Here is a 23960-nt window from a genome sequence, read left to right on the forward strand (position 1 = left end):
ACAGAGCCACTGTTAGAAGCCGCGCCCCGTTTGAGGCCGCGCCCACCCCCGCCCGGAGCCACGCCCACGACAGCGGCGGCTGCCAAACCCAAAGCCACGCCCCCTCTCTATACCGCGCCCCATGTCTGGCCCCGCCCCATGAGGGTGCCCCGCCCACATTCTCACGCAGGGCCCGTCCCGTGGCGGAAGCGGACGCGCCGAGGCGGAAGTGCCGTGCAGGGGCGGTTGCCGGGTAACAGCGATGTTCCGCGCCGGTAGGACGGGCCGGGATTGGGAATGGGGATGGGGATGGGGATGAGGATGGGAAAGAGAGTGGGGGTAATGATGGGGATGAGGTTGGAGTGGACTCGGTGCCCCTCTCGATAACAGCCCCTGTCTGCCGCGATCTCTCCGCAGCCGTGGACATCCAGCCCGCCTGTCTCGGGCTGTACTGCGGCAGGACCGTCCTGTCGGTGAACGGCTCCGTGGAGACCTACGGGGACTGCGGGGTAAGTGCGGGGCTCGGCCTGGGCACGGGGTGGCCCCGAGCTCGGGCTGGGGCGGGTCCCGCCGTGAAATGGGATCTTTCCCCTCGAGATCGGGGCGCTGGGGTCGCCGAGGGCGGGGAGATGTCCCTGAGCTAAATAGGAGCTGCTCCGTGAACGTCCCCTGGAAGGAGGTGCTGGAAACTCGATCCCAAACCCGAGCTGAGCGGAGTGGCTGGAAAAGCTGGAACAGGACGGGATGAGGTGGAGAGCTGTGCTGAAATCACTCGGATTTAATTGGATTTTATTTTTGAGGGAGAGCAAGATCCGGGGAGGGGAGTAAGAAACTGGGGGACAGTGGTTGTGAGCAACCTGGTGGGTAAGTTGAATCATGCTTCACCCTTGTTTATATTAAGAAACAGGAGCCAGACAGAGCAAGGCCAGTGTAAGCTGAGACATTACTGATGTTTTTGTTTCATCTCTTTAAAAATTTGATCATTTTGTTGCCCCAGTACTGCCTCACGCTGTTTGTCCAGGAACTGCAATGATGTGCTGTTGTTCCTCGGGTTGTAAATCCCATCTCTGCTCTCTGCAGGTGTGTCCCAGAGGTCAGAGGACTGATGACAACAAGATCTGCAGAGAATGTACAGGATCTCCGGACCGCTATGACTGGCTCTACCTTGGCTTCATGGCCATGCTTCCCCTGGTCTTACACTGGTTCTTTATTGAGTGGTATTCTGGAAAGAAGAGGTTTGTGTGCCCCTTCTGTAGATATGTTGTTTAAAAATGGAAATCTTGTATCCACGAGTGATCAGTCAGAGATGATGAATTGAACTGTCCAGCAGTTCTTAGAGTTCCAGAATGGTTTGGGTTGGGAGGGACCTTAAAGGCCATCTATTTCCACACCTCCAGTCATGGGCAGGGACACCTTCCACTAGACAAGGTTGCTCCAAGCCCTCTCCAGGCTGGCTGTTGGTCGAGCTGATATGGTAGCACATAAGCTTTGAACAGCTGGAGGGGGATTTATTTGCTAATGTAAGGGTCCTGCAGATCCTTTTTGCCAGTCAGTGCCCTCGGGGCATGGTCTGTATCTGTTTAATGATGCCCACTCCATCTGCCAGTTTGGGCTGGATTGGGTTTCCTAGCAGGCAGGAGTAGTGGGTTGTGTCATCCCCTCAATCCTGGGTCAGACCTCTCACCCACAGAGGCCCTGGTCAGTGCCAGAGAATGGCTTTGAGTTCTCTCTTTAGGAATATGTATTCTGGGCATGGTACATCAAGGAATTTCTGTTAAAAAGGGGTTTAAACCCACAGCTGCCATGTGGCCATTGGTTCCTAGACTAGAACTTGGAGACATTGGGTGCTAGACTAGAACTTCTAAGAAGTAGTGACTGGAGTGTACTAAACTGTCCCTGCCCATGGCAGGGTGTTGGAACAAGATGATCTTTAAGGTCCCTTCCAACCCAAACCATTCTGTGATTCTATAAACACTGAAAACATAGGGGACTGGGAGAGTTTAATATATGAATATATACAGAATCATGGAATCAGTTAGGTTGGAAAAGACCTCTGAGATCATAAGGTCCAACCCATGACCCAACACCACCTTGTCAACTAGACCATGGCACTAAGTGCCACATCCAGTCTTTCCTTGAAAACCTCCAGAGACAGTCTTTAAAAAGGACTTGCATCTTTGAAAATGTTTCTTATATCATGTGTAACAGCGTTACGCCTTCTGAGACATGTGGTGTGTTATCCTCACTGCTGCTTTCTTTGCCATTTTACACACCAAACCATCTGAGATTGTAAATGAGTTTTCACACTCAGCTTCAAATACTGAATTTATCGAGGCAGAGCTGCCCCAACCTTGGTCACAGCGAATATTAACTCTGCAGGAGGTTCTGTCCTGCACAGGCCTCTGCTTTTCAGTCGGTGTTTAGATTTCCTGTAGAGTTAGAAAACCAGTAACTCTCTGTGTTGCTCCTCAGCTCCAGCGCGTTGCTGCAGCACATCACAGCCCTGTTGGAGTGCAGCATTGCAGCAGTGGTCACCCTGCTGGTCAGTGACCCCGTGGGGTCCCTGCACATCCGCTCCTGCAGGGTGAAGAAGCTCTCGGACTGGTACACGATGCTCTACAACCCCAGCCCCGACTACATCACCACAGTGCACTGCACCCACGAGGCTGTCTACCCCCTGTGAGTGTGAAGGCTTTTGTGCTCCTGTGTGTCCCTCCCTTTTATACAGCTCTGTTTGTGTCTGTGCCTCTTCTCAACACTGCAGAAAGTGTTCAGATGCAGCTCAGATCAATGAGTATCAATACCCTGAAGTCTTTGATGCACTGAGCTGTTTTATATGAGAAACACTTCCCACCACTTAATGACTGAGTAATCAGAGAAGGTGGCACAGTCCAGGCTGTCAAACAGAATCACAGAATCAACTGGGCTGGAAAAGACCTCTGAGATCATTGAGTCCAACCTGTAACCACCCTGTCAACCAGCCCAGGGCACTGAATGCCATGTCCAGTCTTTCCTTAAACACCTCCAGGGACTGAGACTCCACCACCTCCCTGGGCATCCCCTTCCAATGTTTAATCACCCTTTCTATGAAGAAATTCCTCCTGATGTCCAGCCTGAATCTCCCCTGACACAGCTTGGGACTATGTCCTCTCATTCTCTCACTATTTAGCTATGAAGCTCAAAGCTGCTTTTTATTTCTTTTTCTTTTCCTTTGCTACATCTTGACCATTTCTCCTTGGAAAAGTGAGCCCATCATTCCGCGTTTACATCCTTTGGTTACAAATTCTTTAGACTTCACTGACTAACCCCAAATTCCCTGGTTGTGACTTGAGTCTCCATGAGAAAACTGCACATTTGAAGGAATTTCTATTTTTTTTCTCCTCAGGTACACCATTGTGTTTATATATTATGCATTCTGTCTTGTGTTAATGATGCTCCTTCGGCCTCTCCTGGTTAAGAAAATTGCCTGTGGCTTGGGAAAGTCTGATCGATTCAAAAGCATTTATGCAGCACTGTACTTCTTCCCCATCCTCACCGTGCTGCAGGCTGTGGGAGGAGGCCTGCTCTGTGAGTTCTCTCTTAATAACACTCATAAACATACCTGTAAATGCACACTAAGAAGTGATTTATGGGAGGGAGAGAAGGGACACTTTTTGCTTTGGGAATAAGGACATTGTTTACTATGAGGACTCTGACCTGAAAAGGTTGCTCATTAGTAGCCCTGACCTCACTAGGCTCCTGACCCACTGCTTTGCCTCAGCCAATGCTGCTAGAGACTGTCCCTTTCCCAAAACAAGGACTAGAGTGGGTTATGAGAGGAAATTACTTCAGAGGGAGTTAATTCCACTTTCTGCTAAGGCAGAGTTTGTCTGATTTTGGAGATGGATTACAGTATAGGTTTGCGAAGATAGGGTATTTTTGGTTTAGCTTCCAGCATCCTTGTCACATGTGGAGAGGTGCCACAAAATCATCTCTCAGCCTGACTACTTTTCTTATTGTCTGCCCTTTTCAGTTCGTGGTTTAAGTGTACAATAACTCCACCAAGAAACAGTAGAAGTTTGAAAAGCTCAGTGAGAGCTGTTGTGGAGTTGTGCTTGGCTGACCCCTACTGCTGTCCATGTGTGAAGTGCTGATGAAAGATGGGCTGAAGTAGCTCAGTTTACTTCATACACGTGGTTATATGTGGAAAAACTTTCTCTGAACTGTAAATCATGCATTTTTCCTGCTAATGTCTTCCACATTTGCCTTTAGATTATGCCTTCCCATACATCATACTGGTGTTGTCTTTGGTTACTCTGGCTGTTTACATGTCTGCTTCTGAAGTGGAGGTGGGTAAACATGTTTCCTGTGTTAAAACTCAGATTATAAAAGACCTGAGTGAGCAGAGACCACTTTGTCTCTTGCCTTTTCTCAGCAGTGTATTTTGCATTTAAGCCTCTTCCTTTATGCCTTCTCCTCTTGGCTGGAGGAAGCTCCTGTGAGACTTCCCTCTCATGGTGCACTGCTGCTGGAAGGGCTCAAACACGGGAGCCTTCATACAGTCCCTGTGTTCTGCCTATAACATCTCTTAAATGTCAGGAACTGGGGAACAGGCTGAATGCTAACAGGATACTGTGTTTATTTTACAAGTCTTTCAAGGATCTTCTGGTGAGGAAGAAAAGGCTTGTTGTCCTCTTCAGCCACTGGTTGCTTCATGCCTATGGAATCATCTCCATTTCCAAACTGGATAAGCTTGAGCAGGACCTGCCATTGCTTGCCCTGGTTCCTGCCCCTGCCCTCTTTTACCTGATGACAGCAAAGTACACGGAGCCATCACGCATCCTCTCGGAAGGGGGGAATGGACATTAAAAGGAGCCTGTGCCAACAACGCCATCCCAATGATCTGGATCAAGCAATTTAGTCAGGCTTTGGAAACTTCTGTTTTAAAGGAAGTTGTTTATGTGCCAGACTTCTGGTGAAACACCTCTGGTTGAGACTGTATAATATCAAAAAGCTGCACTTTGTATTCCTCATAAGTATCTGGTATAGATCAAAGGGAATGTCTTTGTATCTATTTATCACTGTGAATCTGTATAAAAAGCTTGTGACACGTTCTAGTACAGCGGTTTGCTTGTGTATGTTCATTTCCTAATACAATATTTGAATAAAACAACAGAACCTGGTTTTCAATAGACTTTAAATTAAAAAAAATAGAGCTTGAATATGCCAGAGAGCTTGTTGTTTCTCATCACATACTCTAGTTTCTGTCCCCCACCAGTGGAAACAGACTGTCTTCTTCCTTCCATCAAAAGATGAAACATGTTGTGCATGATTCCTCATGATGTTTGTGTCTGACTGCTGGGTAAAAGGAGAAGAACTGCATTGTAAAGTTCACTATAAAGTATAGTTTATGCTCTGTGAGCTTCGTGTAGACCTGTTCATGTAGGGAGAGCATTAAATAGATCAGATTAAAGGTTTTCTTTTCTTGGTAGTTTGGTTAATAAAAATAATGGAGATTCCTTGTCTCCTTAATGAAATGCCATTATCTCTGCTTTACATTCCTCGAAATCCTAAAGTGAACACCTTGGTAAATATTGTTAAAACCCCTGAGGCTGCTCAGAGGTGAGTGTTTGGCCTTGCTGAGTCAAATCTCCACTGACAGACTTAGTTTTCTTTCTGTGTTGCTTTTAGGGATTGAGGAAGTAACTGAGCATCATAAGGAAATCAAATGCTGTCTTTTCTGCAATGTACAATATATAATTTGCAGACACTCTGATCTAGAGGACAGTTCTAAAGGTAAGGGATTAAAACTCGTGTTAGAACACCACACCTAAGGACTGTTCCTCTTTCATGGGCATTTCTGTGTATGGACTATGTGCACTGGGTTTAAATGTTGGGCTGTGTCTTGTTTTTGAAAAGATAACAACAACTCCCAGGTAACATCAGGTATAGTAAAGAGTACATTTTTTGCTAGTTCTAGAGAGTCATCTGTTCCTTTTGAAAGCAGAATGAAGGATTCTATTAAAAGCAGAGTTTACAGGAAGACAGTGCACCCCGTGGACCTTGCCTGAAATCCCCAACCACTGACCTTACAGCTTGGCTCCAGTGCTTTAGCCAAACTTGAAATGTGAAACAAATTAATAAAGTCTTTTTATCACATTTCTCAGTAGCATTAAAAAAAATTTATATATATAATGGCAACCAAAGAGAGAAATACACACAGTTTGGAATGACCAAGCAATGTTTTTATAGTGGCTCCTTGTGAAGAAACCTGCCCTTAACATTTCACACAGAAAATACTGGCTCTGGCTTTCAGATGGAGTAGGATTCTCTTCTGCTGTATGTTCACCATCTTTCTCTTCTCTGCCTGACTCCTCTGACATTCTCTTCTTCTATAAATCCATCATTTCTCTCCCTGGTTCCTGATCACATTATCCAGACCCAATGATTCCAAAGTAACCTGTAAGCCATTGCCTTACAGCTTTAATGTATTAAAAAGCCACATTCTGTAATCAGATGATGGTCATACAGTGACCAAACCTGTGACTCATTACAGATGAGACCTCTGTGACTCAACAAGTAAAGCAGATATCTGGCAACATCCCTGGAAGTGTTCCAGGCCAGGTTGGATGGCTTTGAGCACCCTGGTCTAGTGGAAGGTGTCCCTACCCAAGGCAGGGGTTTGGAACTGGATGATCTTTGAGGTCCTTTCCAACCCAAACCATTCTGTGATTCAGTGACATCTACAGGATTTGAGTTAAACAGGCTCTGAAGCAAGCAATTTGTATGTACCCTGTGTGATATCACCCCTTCCCAAGACAATAACATACAATATTGTTCATTTAAATGGAAATAGAAGTAAAAATTGCTTATACTAAAATTCTAAAGCACATAAACATTAATTAACCATATAGTCCTGGAGTGATAACTGAGAAACCACAAGCTGCAGGAGCTGAGTCTGTTAGTTTTATTTATCCTTTGTGGAAAAGCAAACACACAGTTCTGGAAAGATCAGTGATGCTCAGACTATTTTACAGCCCCCTCACTGTTATTATCACAGCTCTTCCGAAAGTGGAAATTAAAGATGATCATATCCAGGCTGTGTTATAAAGTATTCCTGGTTCTTCTAATAAATGTACCTCTAATTCCAGCCCTCTGCCATGGGCAGGGACACCTTCCACTAGACCAGGTTGCTCCGAGCCCTGTCCAACCTGGCCTTGGACACTTCCAGGGAAGCGGCATCCACAGCTTCTCTGGGCAGGCTGTGCCAGGGCCTCACCACCCTCAGATATCTAATCTAATCTAATCTAACATCTAATTCTATTCTCTTTCAGTTTGAAGCCATTCCCCTTTGTCCCTTCACTACAATTCCTGATGAAAACTGCTGTGAATGAACAGATTTAGATGGGGGAAAAAAAGAGTGAAAAATAAAATATTTAGCTTATCTTTTTTGACAACCAGAGAATCCAGCCCCTCCATCTTGTTTTGTACCCTGCTATTACCATCACTGATCTTTTCCTCTCATTGTGGATTTTTTTTTTTTTTAGAGCTGTCACCATGTTCAGTATTTCCTGCTCATTTTCCAGAAACTCCTGTAATGACACAGAGTACAATTTATTTTTTCTTATAATGAAAAAAAAAACAAACCCTCACAATATGTTAAGAAACTTGATTTGCTTATCTAGTTTTCCCACAGCTTGACTGGCCACTAGACCTGTAGCTCTGCAGGTACTTTTTCAAGTACCCAACTTTTTCAAGTACCTAATCCTTGCATGAAAAAAACCCCAAAGTTTGCCTTTCTAACAGAATAATTGGTGAAAATTTTTTTTACATTATAGTTTGGCTTAATTCCTGTTCAAAATGAAGGCAACCCCCAACTAGAAAAATACTACAAGGCTGATGAGCTGAATGTAGAACATCAAGAACATTATAAGGTACAGAAGTTAAACTTAAGAGAAGTTTAACTATCAGACCAGCAAAAGGAACAATATCGGAAAAATTTGGGTTTATAGCCAATTTTTTTTATAGCTGGAAAACATAGGTTTAATACTTTGCCCCTCGTGACTGCAAAGATGGTAGTGTCTTATTTGCAAAATGCAGTTTTATTTTTTACATGGTAACTGAACTATATTTATGCAATCAAGTACAACAGAAAATTGAAATTCATCTTTTGAATAAGGCTCTCCTCTGACCATCCCTTCTTCAGAAGAAGATCTACAAAGAGTTAAGCGTTAAAATGGGATAAATCGCTGTGCCAAAAAAAAAAAAAGACATTAGAACTGAAAGATATTCTTTAAAAATGTCACCTTTTTTCTTTTGAAGTAGTTATTAACATGTTACTGTGAAACACCATCAGCCTATGCTGACTTGTGGTTTTCTGCTTCAGAGTTCACTGCAAAAATATCTTCTTTTATCTGCACATTGTTCTGTGAAAAAAAAAAATAATTACAACTGAATATTATCACAGTTTTCTAAATATTTTCCAAAGAGTTTCAGTGTTTCTAGAGAGATCAGGAAGAATAAAATGAGTTTCAGCTTATTGAAATATAAAGGTTAATGTATTCCTCTGGACATTTCCTCTGACATTAAAAAGACACCTTTTCTTTCAACAACATCATCCATTTCACTTTGTTGAACAAATTTTAACAGATGCCAAAATCAACACAAGCCACCTGTGTCTATGCTATCAAATAAAACGGATGAGGGTGCTGAGAACAGCCAGGGCACCACAGGTCATGCACAAGCAGGGAAACTCTTCCTCCCTCACTCCCACAAAATTGGGTGGACTCATTCATGACGGATCAGCTCTACCAGTACTCAGATAAATTCTTTTCCTGAGGGAAGCCTTTGATTCCAGACAGATATGATCAGATAGAGCTGATAGCCAAGGGCCTGAGAGGTGTACAGAATATTTTCAAAAGCATCTCTTCCACATTCACAAGCCTATCCCACATCTCACCTGCGTTTCAGCCCCCCTTCATGTGGCAGGGAAGCCTTTTCCTACAATCCCCGACTGAATGCAGCAGACACATGATATTGATTATGCCTCAGGCAGGTGCCTGGCCCTTGGATATTCCTCTTTGTTTCCTTCCAAATTAAACACAGCCCCACACACTCATTTAAAAGGCCAGGTTTACTCTGTGATGTTTATGCTTCATCATCTTCCACGACTAGCACTTTGTGTAACAAAAACTGAGCACAGAATTTCACACTGAGCAGGAACACTGTCAAGCTTCAATGCACTCACTAATTTGCATCTGCAGCTCTCAGCATTCACAATGCCAGGTTTCCTGTTGATCTCCTATTTGTCTCATTCCAGCAGCTTCATAGCCTCTGGATGATTTTTCAACTGGCCAATTGCAGCATCATGTTTGGTCCATGTTTCATTCCTGTTAGTAATAAACTCTTTGCTGCTAACAGAGCTTTATTCAGGATTTTTTAAAATAAAGTGAGAAGAGTTTCTGTTACGTGGCAGCTTTCATTTGAAAACTTCAAACATCCATCTGAGACAGGTATCTTTGCCCTCTTACCAACGAGGAGGGAGAAATACAGAGTGGGGAAGCAATTCCTTATGGTCCCCAAGAAAGGAACCAGCTCTGACACGAAGTGACCTTCCTGCTGCAGGGCCACCCAATGACAGGAGCATCCCTTTTCCATCTAAAGGCAGGGGTGGAAACTTTGCAGAAGCTGCACAGCCAAGTTATAAGTTATTACCACATCCTCCTTGAGCTTCCCAGTAGTTTTGATTGGCTGCTGAATGGGCTCTTTTGACCTGGTCATCTTTCTTTTCTACAAAGCAGGGGAAGAGTTTTTAGACAGTGCAGTGACTGAACAGTAGAGTTGGGTTGTTATAAATTAAACCAAGGTCTATCAGTAAGTGACTTGTTTAACTGGTCTGGCTTTTTTTATTTTTTTTTTTTTTTAATCTTGTATATTTCTCTTTTGTTTCTCTCTGGCTTTCTTCCAAGGTTAGCCTGCTTATGTTCAATTTTTCTTCTTTTTTAACTAGATTTTCAGTTGCAGTTTCTATGTCTTTCTTTAATGAAATGAAATATTAATCAATAATCTATCCAAGCAGCATTTAATGCATTTATAATTTAACAGATCCAGAGGAAAGAAAAAAAACAAACACAGAGAAAAGAATACTGAAAGTAATCTCAAGAGGTCATCTTAGTCCATCTCTGCTCCACAGCAGAATCAATTAGACCTAAGTACCCCTGACAGATGTTTGATTTGTCCTTAAAAACCCTAGTGGTAGAAATACTGTCTCTACAATGCTCAGGCAACTGATGCCAGGGATTTACTGTGTGAGCTGTCAGTGCTTTCTTAAGGCCTTTTTCTTATGTTGAATCTGTCCTGTTCCCTGTTATTTGTCTCCACAAGTGGTCAAGGAGAAAAGCTTATTGTCTTGCTATGAATATTTATTTCTTTGATAGTTACTACCAAGTTTTCTCTTACCTTCAGGTAAGAGAAGATTTTAAAGGGAAAAGCTGCCCATTTTTTCAATCCTTCCTTTTTTTGATAACTTTTACTGAACTCCTCCTGGATCTCAAAATAATCTACATCGTCCTTTAAAAGAGATGATCAATACCAAACATTCCGGCTGTGTCTTATATCAAAGCCAGACAGAGGTGAGAACATACACCTTAAGCCTTTCTAGGCTACCTGCCTTTTCATATAGAGTAGTCTGACAGTTGTGTTTTCAAATTTTCAGCTTTAATTCTATTTATCACCCTTAATATCTCCCTCATGGTGGATTTGTACAAATAACCTACATGCAAAGATATGGATTTTTTAAAATTATTATTATTATTATTATTATTATTAGCTTATCTTCCCTCAAATTAAATCTCACACTTGCTAAAATAATTCTGAATTCTACTTCTGCCCTGCAGAGGGTGCTCCCACTCTTATCATGTTTGTCATCTGCAGATATGATAAGCATTTGCTCTATCCCATCATCTGATTCCTTAAGGAAAAAACAGATTAATTCCAGTACGAGAACAGACCTCTCACAAACTAACAGGGGCCATTATTTTATTTAGTCAGTAAAGCATGGGTAACAATTATCTAGGATGATTTTTCCAACTGATTTTGTTCAGCCTGAAAAAGAGACAACTGAAGGGACATACAGTAAAGGTGTCTAAAAATCACACACACCTTTGCAGGAGAAGATGAGAAGACAACACTTACTGTTTCTCATAATATAAAAACTGCAGGATGCCAATAAACTTTCAGGACAGCAGGTTTAAAACAAAAGAGAATTCTTGTCCTTATTAAATAAGTTATATGTTACATATAAATTGTTAGGGAGGATGAACGTATATGTGAGCCAAAAGAATCAATCAGTGATAGGAGAATTATTGCACTGAAGATCCAGCATAGCATAAAATTCCATCAAAAGCTATTTAAATGCAGATATCATCTCCATCCAGAGAAGCTCCTGACACTCCATTTGTCATGGAGATTATACAGTAGAAGGGTCATTCTATATTTGACTGTTCTTACATTACTTCTCCAAGCAGGATTATTGATCACTGGTAGGACCAGCATTGAATCTTACCCAGTATGGCTATTTTGGGAACTGAAGTTGATTTGAGCTTCACTCACCTATTCCTGATGTACACTTAAATATAATGATGAATAGCTCTGAGTGGCCAAAAAAAAGTCTAATTTGATGTATGTGCATCTCTCAGCATAGTGGAATCTCACCTTGGTTAGGGCCAAGGAAACACAAGTCACAAATTTAATGACTTTTCACTGGAAAAATACATCTCTTCTGTTTTGCTGCAGTAGGTAAAAACACAGAAAGGGAGAACAGGAACAATCTGTATAGACTGGGAGACTTGAACAACAGAGAGACAAGATGATACCAAGGAAATAAAGTCATACAAAGGAACAAAACTGGGCTCAGGATGTGAAGTAACACCAGGACTCTGAGCTCACTTCTGTACAGGACTTTAATGTCAAATATGCTGCACTACATGTTTTTGTTCCCTCTGAGACTCTGAAGTCGGGTAAACCTGTCAGATCCACTCCTGTGATCAAAGACTAGAAACATCAGAAAACCTCAAAGTATAAAGTATAGATGTTTGGATATTCTCATGAGCTTGCTTTTTAAATTTTTTTTTAAGGACTGTTGCAGAAGAGTGAGTAAAAAGAATTTTAAAAATGTAAAATATGGAGAACAGATGAAATGGCTCCCTTGGCAGAAACAGGTATGTGAAGTAGGCAGAGAAAGGTGAGTCTCATCTGTATGAACTACTTTGATATTGTGCATCACTGTAATGCTCCAGAGCAGAATGAGCTTGATCAGACTCCTGCAAAGGAATTTATTCCCCTCACACAGATCACCTTAATGAGATAGCATTTAGCCAGAATCATTTTGTAGATGAAAATAGTAGAGAGCAAGTGCAAGAAAATACTGAAAGTTGCCCTCCCCCTCTTAAAAAAAAAGGAGGAAGAAAAAGCAGCTTAAATTTTTTTGTCAAACATGGGAGAAAATGAAAGCAAAGGAGGAAAACAGTTAATAAAGGAGAAAATATTAGAATGTGTCACCAAATAAAAATAAACAATATACAGTTGCTTTTTCAACCTGGTTCTGTCCATGCTACAAAGGAAAGGCCAATCCTCTGATAACAGGCTCATCAGCACTGCATTAGATGAGAGTAAAATGGATCATTTTAAGGAAAAAACAGAGAGAATACCAAGGTATATTTAGCATCTCTTTTGTGTGTTCTGCAAAGCTCAGGTGCCACAAAGAACAGCAGAATGAGTCCAGCAGGGTAGTTTATTTAGCAATGACAATCTCATCCTTGGTTTTTAGGGAAGCTTGAGGAGTTACATGACCACAGCTGTCCTGTGTGATGTGGGAGCACAACCTCTCCACCAGCAAAATGAGAACTATCCTCAGGGCCCGCTGTAAATCCAGCTTTCTAAGGTCAGACATACAAAGAGGATATTTCCTGCACTCCTGGCACCTGATTTATTTATCCTCTCTCAAATCAAACTATTGACCTGGAGTCAGACAGTTTCCCTGGGGATAGAGTATGTGCTATAGGCTAAAGGAGCACTCGGAATCTTTGAAAGCTGCATAGTTCATATTCAGCATTTCAGTGCCCTACTTTCTTTGGGAAAGAAAGCTCACTGTTATTTTAGGGAACATTGACACTAAGTAGCCTTGGGTCATGTCTTGACCACCATCACTCCCTCCAATAGATTTACAGCAACAGTAACTCAGAGGAAACTTCGACCAGTGCCTAAAATGTGGAAGGCTTGATGATGAAGGAATCCTGGGATGGTGGGAATGCAGTATCAGTGGAGGGAAGCAGGAGTCATTGGTCCAGGCTGACGGAGGCAAGTGCAGGAAGATTAAAAAGGAAATAGGAAGATGATGACTGGAGTCAGGACTTTTGATGGTAGGAATGCTGTATAAGAGCAGGTGGAGCGGCCATGGGATGGGGAGAATGTGGCTTCCACCTAGTGCTGCCCAACGCCAGTTCATCAGAGTTTTTAATGGACCAACCTCTTGTTTCATATTTACACCTCTGGAGGAGAAGTTACGGACACAACTAGGAAACCACCCTTGGGCAGATGTGAGTAGAGCCACCACTAGTTAGATTTTCCCCACATGCAATGAAAGTTAATGTCCAAAAAGCTCGGAGCAAGTCAGCAAGAACGACTGTGAAAACTGCACACTCGGCTTTCCAGACCAGGAACCCAACCTCATCCTTGTTGACAAATCTCCCCACAGCCCTCCCACATCCATCTGTCTGCCCCATTCTCTCACTGCACGTATATTGCCTCTCAGTCAATATCCTAATCTCATTCCTTCTATTCCCTCAAATCCCAGCACACAAAACAACACCCTCAAGCTCATCCCACCTCCCAGTGCCCCTTTAAGTCCTTCAACATCAGCCTGTGGCCTGTGGTAGTAAAAACTCTGAGACAGAATAAAAATCTCTCTCTTACCTTTCCAAGTTCCTTACAGAAATTCTCCTTTTCTTGGGCAATTTTTGATTGTAAAAGCAGTAACTCAGAATTAAGCTGAATTTAAATTAATTTAAGCCAATGCAGACATATTTAGGAGGGTATCAACAACAACAAAAATAATAAAAAGTTATGCATTCCTATTCTCAGGTCCCTCATGTGAATGTAAGCTATGTTTACATGCATTTGAGTGCTGTTCCATTCATTAATTCCCTCTAATATATCTGATGAGAATAAAGCTTGCAAAGAAGGCATGGACACACAGAACTAGTATGATTTCTACTACAAGATCTTAAATTACAAACCAAGGAAGGCTTGTGAGGAGAGGCAATATTTTCTATAGACAAATTGATATTAAAGTACATGAGGAGAAAGCAGACAGGCTTTTAGGCAGGTAAGTCCTCCCAGCAGCAGGTCTACAGGATAAAATGGGGAAGTTTAAGCACAGATTTATACTTCTTTCTTGGATGAACATGGTGCATTTGTGTGTTTTACAGGATGCACTCAGATAAGCCACACTTGCTTTCTTCTTTTATCTCCCATACAAAATAGGAGTCAGGCAAGAAGCATGAGCCTACCTGAAGAAGTGTTTGAAGAACAAAATCTGATACAGAGGAGGAGAAGATATCAAAGAGAAAAAGAGGAGTAAGAAGCCCCAAGTAGTAGTCTTATAGCAAGAAAATAGGGAACCAGAAATCCATATTGACCAGGCTTTGGGAGCATGTGGCAAACACTGTGAAGGAAAAAAATTGACCAGATACTTTCTTTAACTCAACTCAACTGAGCAGCTATAAAAATGGAGAAAAAAAAAAAAAAAGAACAGAAAGCTAGTGCTTCTGTTACACTCAGGCTATGAAGTGCATGGCCTACAGCTCTCTGGTCATCACCAGATCATAACTGTTTGGATCCTTGAAATATGTGTATGGTCAGCTTCCCCAGGAAAAATATTTCTACTGAAGTTAGTGCTCAGAAGAGTAAAGATAAGACATTTATAACTGCCTACAAGATCAAGGGCCACGGCCGGATGCTGGCTGCAGCTCATTTTTTACAGTAATTACATTGTTAATTAATGTCATGAGGACATTAATGAATTAGTTCTGCCATCAAGAAAAATAGCAGAGTTTGGAGCAATGATTTCACCCAAGTTTCCAGGAACTTGTGTTTTCTTCTTAGTGGGGATCAGATTGTACAGGGGAATAGGTTGAAACACAAAGTTCGAGTCACTGGGAAGAGTCTCACTTTTTCCCCCTTCACTTTGGTCATAGAATCCTTCAGAAGGTCTATGGCAGATCAGGAGACAAGCAACTATGGAGCCAGCCTGGATAATGCTAAATTGAGGACCTCCACATGTATTACCATGAGTGTAACATAGACAAGCCCACAGAATATCTGGATTATTTTGTTTGTTCACGTAATTTTTAATGCCTTTTATCTCAGACAACAGAGAGAAGAATCTCTGTGCCATAGCAGAAGTACCACCAAGGTACAATTTATTTAGCCTATGAAAATGAAACAGGCTATGTCAAAACAAATGAAATTTCCAAAACAGCAGATAATGAATCCCTTTACTGCCACTGGTGTTTTGGTATTTTTTAAGATTTCATAACATCTGCATGAGACTATCATTTTCTAGCCTCTCTGAGATTTCACAGTTAAAATTATAAAAATGACAATAACTACAGCCTACGAAGAAAGAATATGGAGGAACAGCGGTTAAGGCTGTATTTACTGTATGTAATCACTAAAAGAGTTTAAAAAAATAATCAATGCAGCTTGGTAATGAAAAGAGATGTTAAAAAATTAACCTAAGAAATCTGCCATTTAAGGGACCCTCACTGCAGAATTAACTCAGGTTTAAAGTCTGGAAGCATGTAGTGCATGTAGAGATAGTACAAGGGGGAATGGCCTTAAGCTGACAGAGAATAGGTTTAAATTAGATTTTAGGAAGAAATTCTTGCCTGTGATGGTGGTAAGGCTGCCCAGACAAGCTGGGGCTGCCCCATCCCTGGAAGTGTTCAAGGCCAGGTTGGATGGGGCTTGGAGCAACCTGGGATAGCAAAAGATGTCCGTGTCCATGGTGGGGGGGGGAGGGTGGTGGAACTGGATGATCTTGAAGGTCCCTTGCAACACAAACCATTCTATGGTTCTATGTTTGGTAAAATGAATCCCTGCCTATCCATTCATTAGCAATAGTAATATACATGCCATAAAGAATGACATGCACCAGTACTTGTGATAAGACTATCTAAGGCCTTGCATTCCAAGGAAGAACCTTTTGGTTATTTCCATTATAACTTTTTCAAAGCTTTACTTTTTTTTTTCTGATATGGTCATTTTCCACCGGTTTCATTAAAAATGGAAGGGCTGCTTGCAAGCACTGGAAGAACAAAGAAAGCAGGAGCAGGCTTCCCTGAAGAATGGGCATTGTGATTTATTTTCAAACAGCTCTAGCAGAACGGCAGAAGGTGACAGTAACATGAAATCTGGCAGGGAGAATACAAATATCTCCCAAGTCTCTGTTGGAGCAACTCTTGAAGAGGTAGATCTCCAGCACAGTTACTGGTTCAGAATTCGTCTACTGACCTTATTTTTAACTGAAAACTATGAGTTTTGATGAGGAAATTGCCTCAAGTTGTGCCAGGAGAGGTTTAGCTTGGATATTAGGAAAAATTTCTTCACTGAAAGGGTGTTCAGGCACTGGAACAGGCTGCCCAGGGCAGTGGTGGAGTCACCATCCCTGGAGGGGTTTAAATGACATGGAGATGTGGCATTTAGGAACACGGGTTAGTGGTGGGCTTGGCAGTGCTGGGTTAACAGTCAGACTCAATGACTTAGAGGGCTTTTCCAACCTTGAAGATCCCATATCTCTGTGATCTTTGTGTGCAGCGGGTCCTTAAAATTAAATGTTGAAAGGGAAAACTCTCCCTGACAGTGTGAGCAGCAAAGCTGCAGACAGTTTTCCCTAAGCGAGCTCAGCAGGGCTGCAGAGGGCAGGCAGAACCAGCAGGCTCTGCTGTTCCAGAAAAAAAAAAGATCCTAAAAATCTGGCTTGTTGCTGCAGCAGAGAGTTGCCTAGGAACATCACTGGCTACCTGCAGGGGTGAGGGTCAAGCACTGCTCACCCTGTTTTGATAACATTTCTGTTTTCCTTATAATCTCACCAGTATGATTTTCCATACCTACCACAACGCAGCATTCCGTCTTTCCAAAGGGTTTCTTTGATTCTCCCGCAGGAATTCGATTCCATAAGCAATGCTTTCCAATGCAGGCTGCAGCTGATCCATCTGAGCCACACTGGATTCATGAGCGGCAGTAGCGAGGGCTAAAAAATAAATGCGAAACATGCAGAAGCTTCTTAGCTATAAAAAGCTATACAGATATATAAGATAAGGCATTAAGGGGTTGATTCATAATCTTTAATTCTCTACTATTGGTGCTGTCAGCTGGTAAGGGATAGCTGTGATTCTAAGACACCAACATACCTGAAATCACACACTTATTTCAGCAGTTTAGTCTTACCACATTTTTCCCGAGTCATCTGCATTTATCAACAAGAAGAAGCCTGCTGTGTTCTCACTGAACAACTGCTCTTCCTCATACTATTTATCTAAGAAACTCTCTAGACATATAGAAAACTGATAAAAATTACTCCCTTCCCCCCCAAAAAAAATCTTCTGCACAACCAGCTCTTGCAGCCAGGGACAAGGAGCAGGATCACACGGCTTGGAATTCAGTATCTTTTCTCCCAGAAGAGCCACTGCTGTGTGGAAGGGAAGAGCCTGCGTGGAGGCACTGGGGATGCAACTCCTCTGTGAAGGAGTGTTGTACTACAGCATCTCTTCAGCCTTGGAGATAACAGTCTCCTCAGGATGCGTGCACCCTGCAAAAACACTTTGGGAGTGCAGGATGGGAGCAGCAAGTACAACCAACCAGCTGACTGCAAAGCAGCCACTCTGCTGTGGGCAGAGAGAGGTGAGGGAGGGAACTGCCTGTAAGAAAGCAAACAACAAACACAGAATGTAGCTGGGAGGACAAAGAAAAAAAAAAAAAGAAAAGAAAAGAGGAAAGATCTCGTTGTTGCATCTTGATGAACTTAAAGCTGATCTCTAACTCCAAAAAGAAGCAGTCCCACCCTCCCTGGCTGCACTGCCACATTCCCTTCCCTCCTCCTGTGCCACCACTAACAGTTATGCAGCCTCATGGTTCACTGGATGAACAATTCCAACTCCCTTGCTTCTCCCAAGAAAAAGAAACCCTGACATTTCTTTTATCTAGATCAGCTCCCTGAAAAATTTGTTTTGTGACTACAGTGCAAAGAGAAGGGTGGTGGCAGAATATGCCTTGATCATCTTAAAAGTCAAGACACATCTGAGAAAAAAAGAGAAATAGAGCTCAAACCTTATTTCATCTGGACATCTACATTTGAGCTAAAGCTTTAGCCTCCTTTCATAGTCAGTGGAGAGTAAGAGGAAATTCCAGCTCACCATGAGCTCCAGCCCAGAGAAAAAGAGGCTCAGGGGGGACCTTATCACTCTCTGCAACTCCCTGACAGGAGGCTGTAGCCAGGTGGAGGTTGGTTTCTTCTCCCAGATAGCAAGGGATAGGAAAAGAGGAAAGGGCCTCAAGTTGTACCAGGGGAGGTTTAGATTTGATATTAAGGGAAATTTTCTTCATTGAGAGGGTAGTCAGGCACTGGCACAGTCTGCCCAGGGAAGTGTTAGATTCACTGTCCTTGGAAATATTTAAAAGACTTGTAGATGTGACACTTGAGGACACAGTTCAATGGTGGGCTTGGAAGTGCTGGGTTAATGGTTGGACTTGATGATCTTGAGGTCTTTTCCAACCTAAGTGACTCTATGATTCTTCTGACTTGCTTTAAACATCTATTCTGTGATGAAGGATGTCTAGAAGTGCCTCTTTCCCTTCACTGTCTAAAGGAGACAGTTGGCAATTATTTGGTCAGGTGAACCCCACCCACAAGCAATGTCAGATCAGGTAAGTATTATTATTCCTCCTTCACAGAGAGGAAACTTGCAGCACAGAGCACTCAAGTGCTGGGATCAGAATGGAGTGCTGCAGTTATCCAGTCATTCCTCTACTGCTTGTGCATGGTCTTCAGTGAAGATTTCTCTCATTTCCACTCTTAGGTGAGAGAATAACCCCTCACAGTAATATCATCACCAAACTCCTATCTTCTTCCATTAATAAGTTAATATTGGAAGCTATTTACTTTCAGCAGTAAGATTTTATAGAATACTTCAAATTCTTTAAATACACATAAAATTCAATTCTCTTGTGGTTTGTTTTTGTTGTTGTTGGTGGTGGTGGTTTTGTTTGGTTGGTTGTTTTGTTTTGTTTTGTTTTTTTCCGGGGCTGGTTAAGTTAATACTACCTCTCATTTCTGCAATAATCTCTCCTGGAAAAATCTGCATTCTGAAGCAAAGATTGCTGTTATTTACAGTCTCTCCTAGACATTCAAATGTATGACTTCAAATTTATTCCTGATAATTAAAAAATCCACAAGTGAGAATGATGTAACACAACTGATGAAAAGACCACGTTTTCCTTACTAAATATATTTTTTTTTTTCAAATTAGTCGATACTGGATATTCTCCATGTCATTCCCCTTGTTATTCTTGCTCAACTGCCCAGACAAGCTGGGGCTGTCCCATCCCTGGAAGTGTTCAAGGCCAGGTTGGATGGGGCTTTGAGCAACCTGGTCCAGTGGAAGGTGTCCCTGCCCATGGCAGAGGGTTGGAACTAGGTTAGAACTGGTCTTTAAGGCATCACAATTTATGTATAAATCCAAACCAGTCCTTCTCCTTCAGTTTTCTGGCATTTACAATCACCTGCTGAGACACTGTGGGAAGAAATGATACTGTTGAACTTTGCTGTCTACAGAGCCAGTTCCGTATGCATGCATATAAATTACTCTCATTTCCTTGGGAAGGTGAAATATTTAGAGGTGTAAAATAAGTGTGTAAAAGGTTTTAATTTCCTAAGAGTTACATCCTCAATTAGCTGAAGCACCGAAAAAGAAAACAGCTTTATGATTTCAGCACATTACATAAAACACTCACCTGGTAGACTAATGCAGTCTGAAATAGATGATTTAGAGAAGCAGTGAGGGAGAAAGGAAAGTTTTAGCAGATTTACACCTACCTAGATAAATACATTATGGAGATGCTTTTAAAACACCTTCAGTTTGAAGCCATTCCGGCTTTAATGGCTTCAGAGGTCCTAAGGCAGTTACCTATGAACAGCCATTCTCAGCTCATAATTGCTGTCAGGTCTTTTATTGTCAAGCCTGCCACAGTTCAAGAGGCATTGGGACAACACTCTCAGGCACATGGTGGGATTCTTGGGTTTGCCCTGTGCAAATCATTGAGTTGGACTCAATGATCCTTGTGGGTCCCTTCCAACTCAGGGTATTCTATGATTCTGTGAATTTATGATTCACATAACAGTCATAGGGCAAATCACCCACCTGCTGAACTCTATGCATCTGCAGAACCCACTAACATGAGTGGGCAAATCCTCACAGCAGCCCTGAGAGAGGGAAGTGTTGTTTTGCTCCCTTGAACAGACAGCATTAAGATCCTTAAATTGTAAAAAGCTCTACACAAGCAGACCTTTGCCTTCAGGTGATTTCTGTGATGCTTCTACCAAGTTGCTGCAGATTCAGAGCACAAAAGTAAACCATGAAGACACTGTAGAGTTCAGAAGAGAACTTCAACCTGAGTCCCAATTTACTTTGTTGACCATAAGAACTTTCCTCTTTTTATTCTGACAAAAGTCTGGGCACTCAGACAAGTTTCCCTACCCTTTGCTTAAATGGTATTTACTGTTCCCCCACTAAACCCCAGCAGCTGAGCTAAAGCTTGGATCACCTGTGTGACCTACACTAGTCAGGTTGGCTGGTTCTGTTACAGCCAAACTTCTGCAGGCAGTAAAGTGTGTGCAAGCAACCCCCCACCTTCATCCAAAACTGCCTCTCTCTCTCTGAAGGGAGAATATAACTCACACAAGAGACCATTTCTAATAGTACAGCCGTGAAAGATTCATTCCATGGTTACCAACTAATTCATTCCCATGTATTTGAGACTAAATATTAAATTTTCCTTACCAATTTCTTAATAGAAGCAATTGTATCTTCAAGACACTGCACAATTTCCCCACTGAACGCAAAGCCTTCATTTTCCAAGTGTTCCAGTGAAATTAGAATGTATGGTTTTTAAGTGTCAAATATTGCTCTATTGTTCTGCAAGAATCATTCTGAAAGAGGATTTATTTTTTTAATTAGTTGCTAAAGCTGTTTTCCCTTGTTCTAAAGTAGGTCGGCATCTTTCATGCTCCTCCTCCTCCTGGTGCACAGAAAAGGCAGATGCACAAGTGGCCTTTGAAGTCCACAGGACCTGGTAAAATTTTCAGACACAAAATGCTTGCAACTAAAATTCTGCCAAAATAATCTTTTAAAATAGTCATTCAGTGAAGTTTACAGAGGTTATTAAACTGAAGTAAAAGATGTGGATCAAAATAATTTCCCTTTAAGCAGTGTGTACCTAATCATTAGAATTTTTCCAAGCAGTCATGTCTTCATCACTTCTCTTTCCAACCAAAAATACTAATCCAGATTCATCAAAGCCTGAAGTGAGATTTACATTACTCCAGAAGCTACTCTTTGTGTTGTAAATTTTAATTTAGCTTGAGCTGGAATAATAATTGCAAGGATTTGAATTCATCCAAAAGATTATTGTACCTGTTATAGTGGCATGAAATTTTTTTATACTCTAATTTTGTAACAGAGTCTAAATCCTCGTAGGAGGGGGGGGAAAGAAAATTTGTAATCCATGAATAAGTGAATTTGTAGTGAAGATGAGGCACTCGGCCAGCTGAGATTTGAGATCTGGTTTTTTAATCCGACCTACTAACTTGTTCGAAAAGTAGCAGCTGTCCCATTTCACCGGGATCTTTATCCAGAGGATCCAAAGGATCTGGTGGGAACAGAGGACAGCAGCAGCCACTACCTCAGCTCTACCTGCCCCTCCTCATCCCTGACCACCCTACAGCACAGTGTTTTCTGTGAACTGTCACCAGGAGAGATGGAAAACAAACCCACATAAGCAGCAAACAGCAGAGTGTGTGTTCTGTAAGAGCAGAGTTACTGTTCTGTAAGGGCAGAATTTCACCAGTTTCACCAATTAGTAGCAATTCCAGGCAATTCTAACAATAGCAGTCTGAAATCATAGATTTTTACCACCTTTAAATCAACAGAACTAGGAACTATTTTACTCGGAAAATAAAATTCAAGACATATTGTGTATAAATGAAAATCCATTTTGAAATCTCATTTAAGTTCTTCTTGTGAAGACTCTTTTTCCAGTCCTTTAGGTTGTCTCTCTTCCATAGTCCCTCTTGATTTCTTTTTATCTGTTTGATTATTTCCTCCTCTTTCATACTAATATTTTCTCTCACAAAAATCTGTATTTCCCAGAGGAAATATTCTCCTTCAGAAAAAAAAAAAAAACAAAACAGAGACAAAGTATTCAGGTATTTTTGGTTTATTTCTACATCTGTTATTAAGCCAAAACTAAGTGCCAGATGTAAACTAACATTCGTGAAGTACAGGTTTCCCAAATGCAGGGTTTTTATTAAAAAAAAGATTCCTCCTAAAAGTCTTGCCATTTTTCCCCTACATCCTGCTCTAAAATCCAGCCAGCCTTTTATGCCTATCTCTTCACTGCCAAAGTTTTTCTCCTAATCAAACCTTTAAGCCTTGGCATAAAAACCAAGGTGATATGCAAAAAAAAAGTTCCTTTTCCATCCCTCCTGGACTCACTCACTCAGTGCCACAGGCACAAACTTCTGGCTTCAGAACATCCTCAGTTCTTCTCTGCACAGCTTGCACATCACGTTCTCAATATTATGGAATTATTTAGGTTGGAAAACACCCTTAAGACCATCAAGTGCAGTGGTTCCCCCAGCACTGCCAGGCCCACCACTAAGCCATGTCCCTGAGTGCCACATCTACATGTCTTTTAAATTCCTGCAGAGTTGTTGACTCCATCACTTCCCTGGGCAGCCTGTTCACTGGCATCACTGTCATGGACACAACTGAGTCACTGCTTTGTCCCACTTGAAATCCCTCCTCCTCCCCCTTGGTTCCTTTGGGCATGGGATGAGCTGCAGCCTGACAGTGGCCAGGAGGATAGAGTGCTGAGGTCATGGACATTTACTGGTGAAGTGTTTCCACAGCATCTTAGATCTCATAAAACAGCTCATCTCACCCCAAGCCATTTGTCTCATCTGTGAATGCCTTTTTCTGACCTCCCGGTTATAAGCTCTTTGAGGGACATTACGAATGTACAGCATTTGAAATCGAGCTGGTGGGATAATGCCCTGCAATTCATCCCAAAGGCAAGAGGGAAGCTCGGGGCCCCATTCTATACAGTCCTTAATCTGACAGCTCTAGAAGTGAATATTTTGTCATACACATCTATAAGCACAAACTGCGCCCAATCCTCACTATTTGTAAGAAACCAGTTTTGTTAGACAGGAATAACTTTCCATTACAGTTAAGCAGATTTGACAGCGATGGAAAGTTTTGAATGTTCTGAAATTGGACAACTTGGAATGATAACCAGAGGCAGTGTGGAATCCATCCCTTGAGACCTATACATTTGTCTCTACATCTCAAAAAAGAGCATTTTAGAGCCAGATAAAACTTGTTTGAAATGTGTCTCCTGGTACTTAGTTTATTTGGTGCTTTTTCTCTGGGCAACTTTATTACTCATAGTGCAATTTCCTTGCTTACATTTCAAGCAATCCTTCTTCTGCATGATGATTAATCTTGCCTTCTAAAACAAATTTATTCTGGTTTTAGCCATTACCTCATCTCCTTCACGAAGGCCTTCACACCGAGTTGCTGATTGTGACTTGTTCCAGTTTGGCATCCCTGTAATCCATCCAGGTACCTTGACAGCAGGCTGTATTTCTTACAGGAGTCACAGTG

The 23960-nt window shown here is 41.9% G+C and overlaps 1 protein-coding gene across 1 annotated transcript; it reads left to right on the plus strand.

The window, feature by feature from the left end:
- Positions 1-175: 175 nt before the first annotated feature.
- Positions 176-6120, plus strand: LOC113983040 (JNK1/MAPK8 associated membrane protein). Its single transcript, XM_027711790.2, has 7 exons — positions 176-254; positions 397-488; positions 1060-1214; positions 2452-2658; positions 3365-3546; positions 4231-4307; positions 4609-6120. Exons 1-7 carry the CDS (start codon positions 242-244, stop codon positions 4825-4827), a joined length of 945 nt encoding a protein of 314 aa, XP_027567591.1. The 5' UTR covers positions 176-241; the 3' UTR covers positions 4828-6120.
- The last annotated feature ends 17840 nt before the right edge of the window (positions 6121-23960 follow it).

The sequence above is a fragment of the Pipra filicauda genome, unplaced genomic scaffold, assembly GCF_003945595.2.
Source record: "Pipra filicauda isolate LSUMZ 115617 unplaced genomic scaffold, ASM394559v2 scaffold304_size882533_pilon, whole genome shotgun sequence".
NCBI classification, from domain to species: domain Eukaryota; kingdom Metazoa; phylum Chordata; class Aves; order Passeriformes; family Pipridae; genus Pipra; species Pipra filicauda.

Coding starts and splice junctions, on each gene's coding strand:
- LOC113983040 (XM_027711790.2), top strand. Junction 2,659..3,364: donor CACGAGGCTGTCTACCCCCT/GTGAGTGTGAAG, acceptor TTTTCTCCTCAG/GTACACCATTGTGTTTATAT. Junction 4,308..4,608: donor TGTCTGCTTCTGAAGTGGAG/GTGGGTAAACAT, acceptor TTATTTTACAAG/TCTTTCAAGGATCTTCTGGT.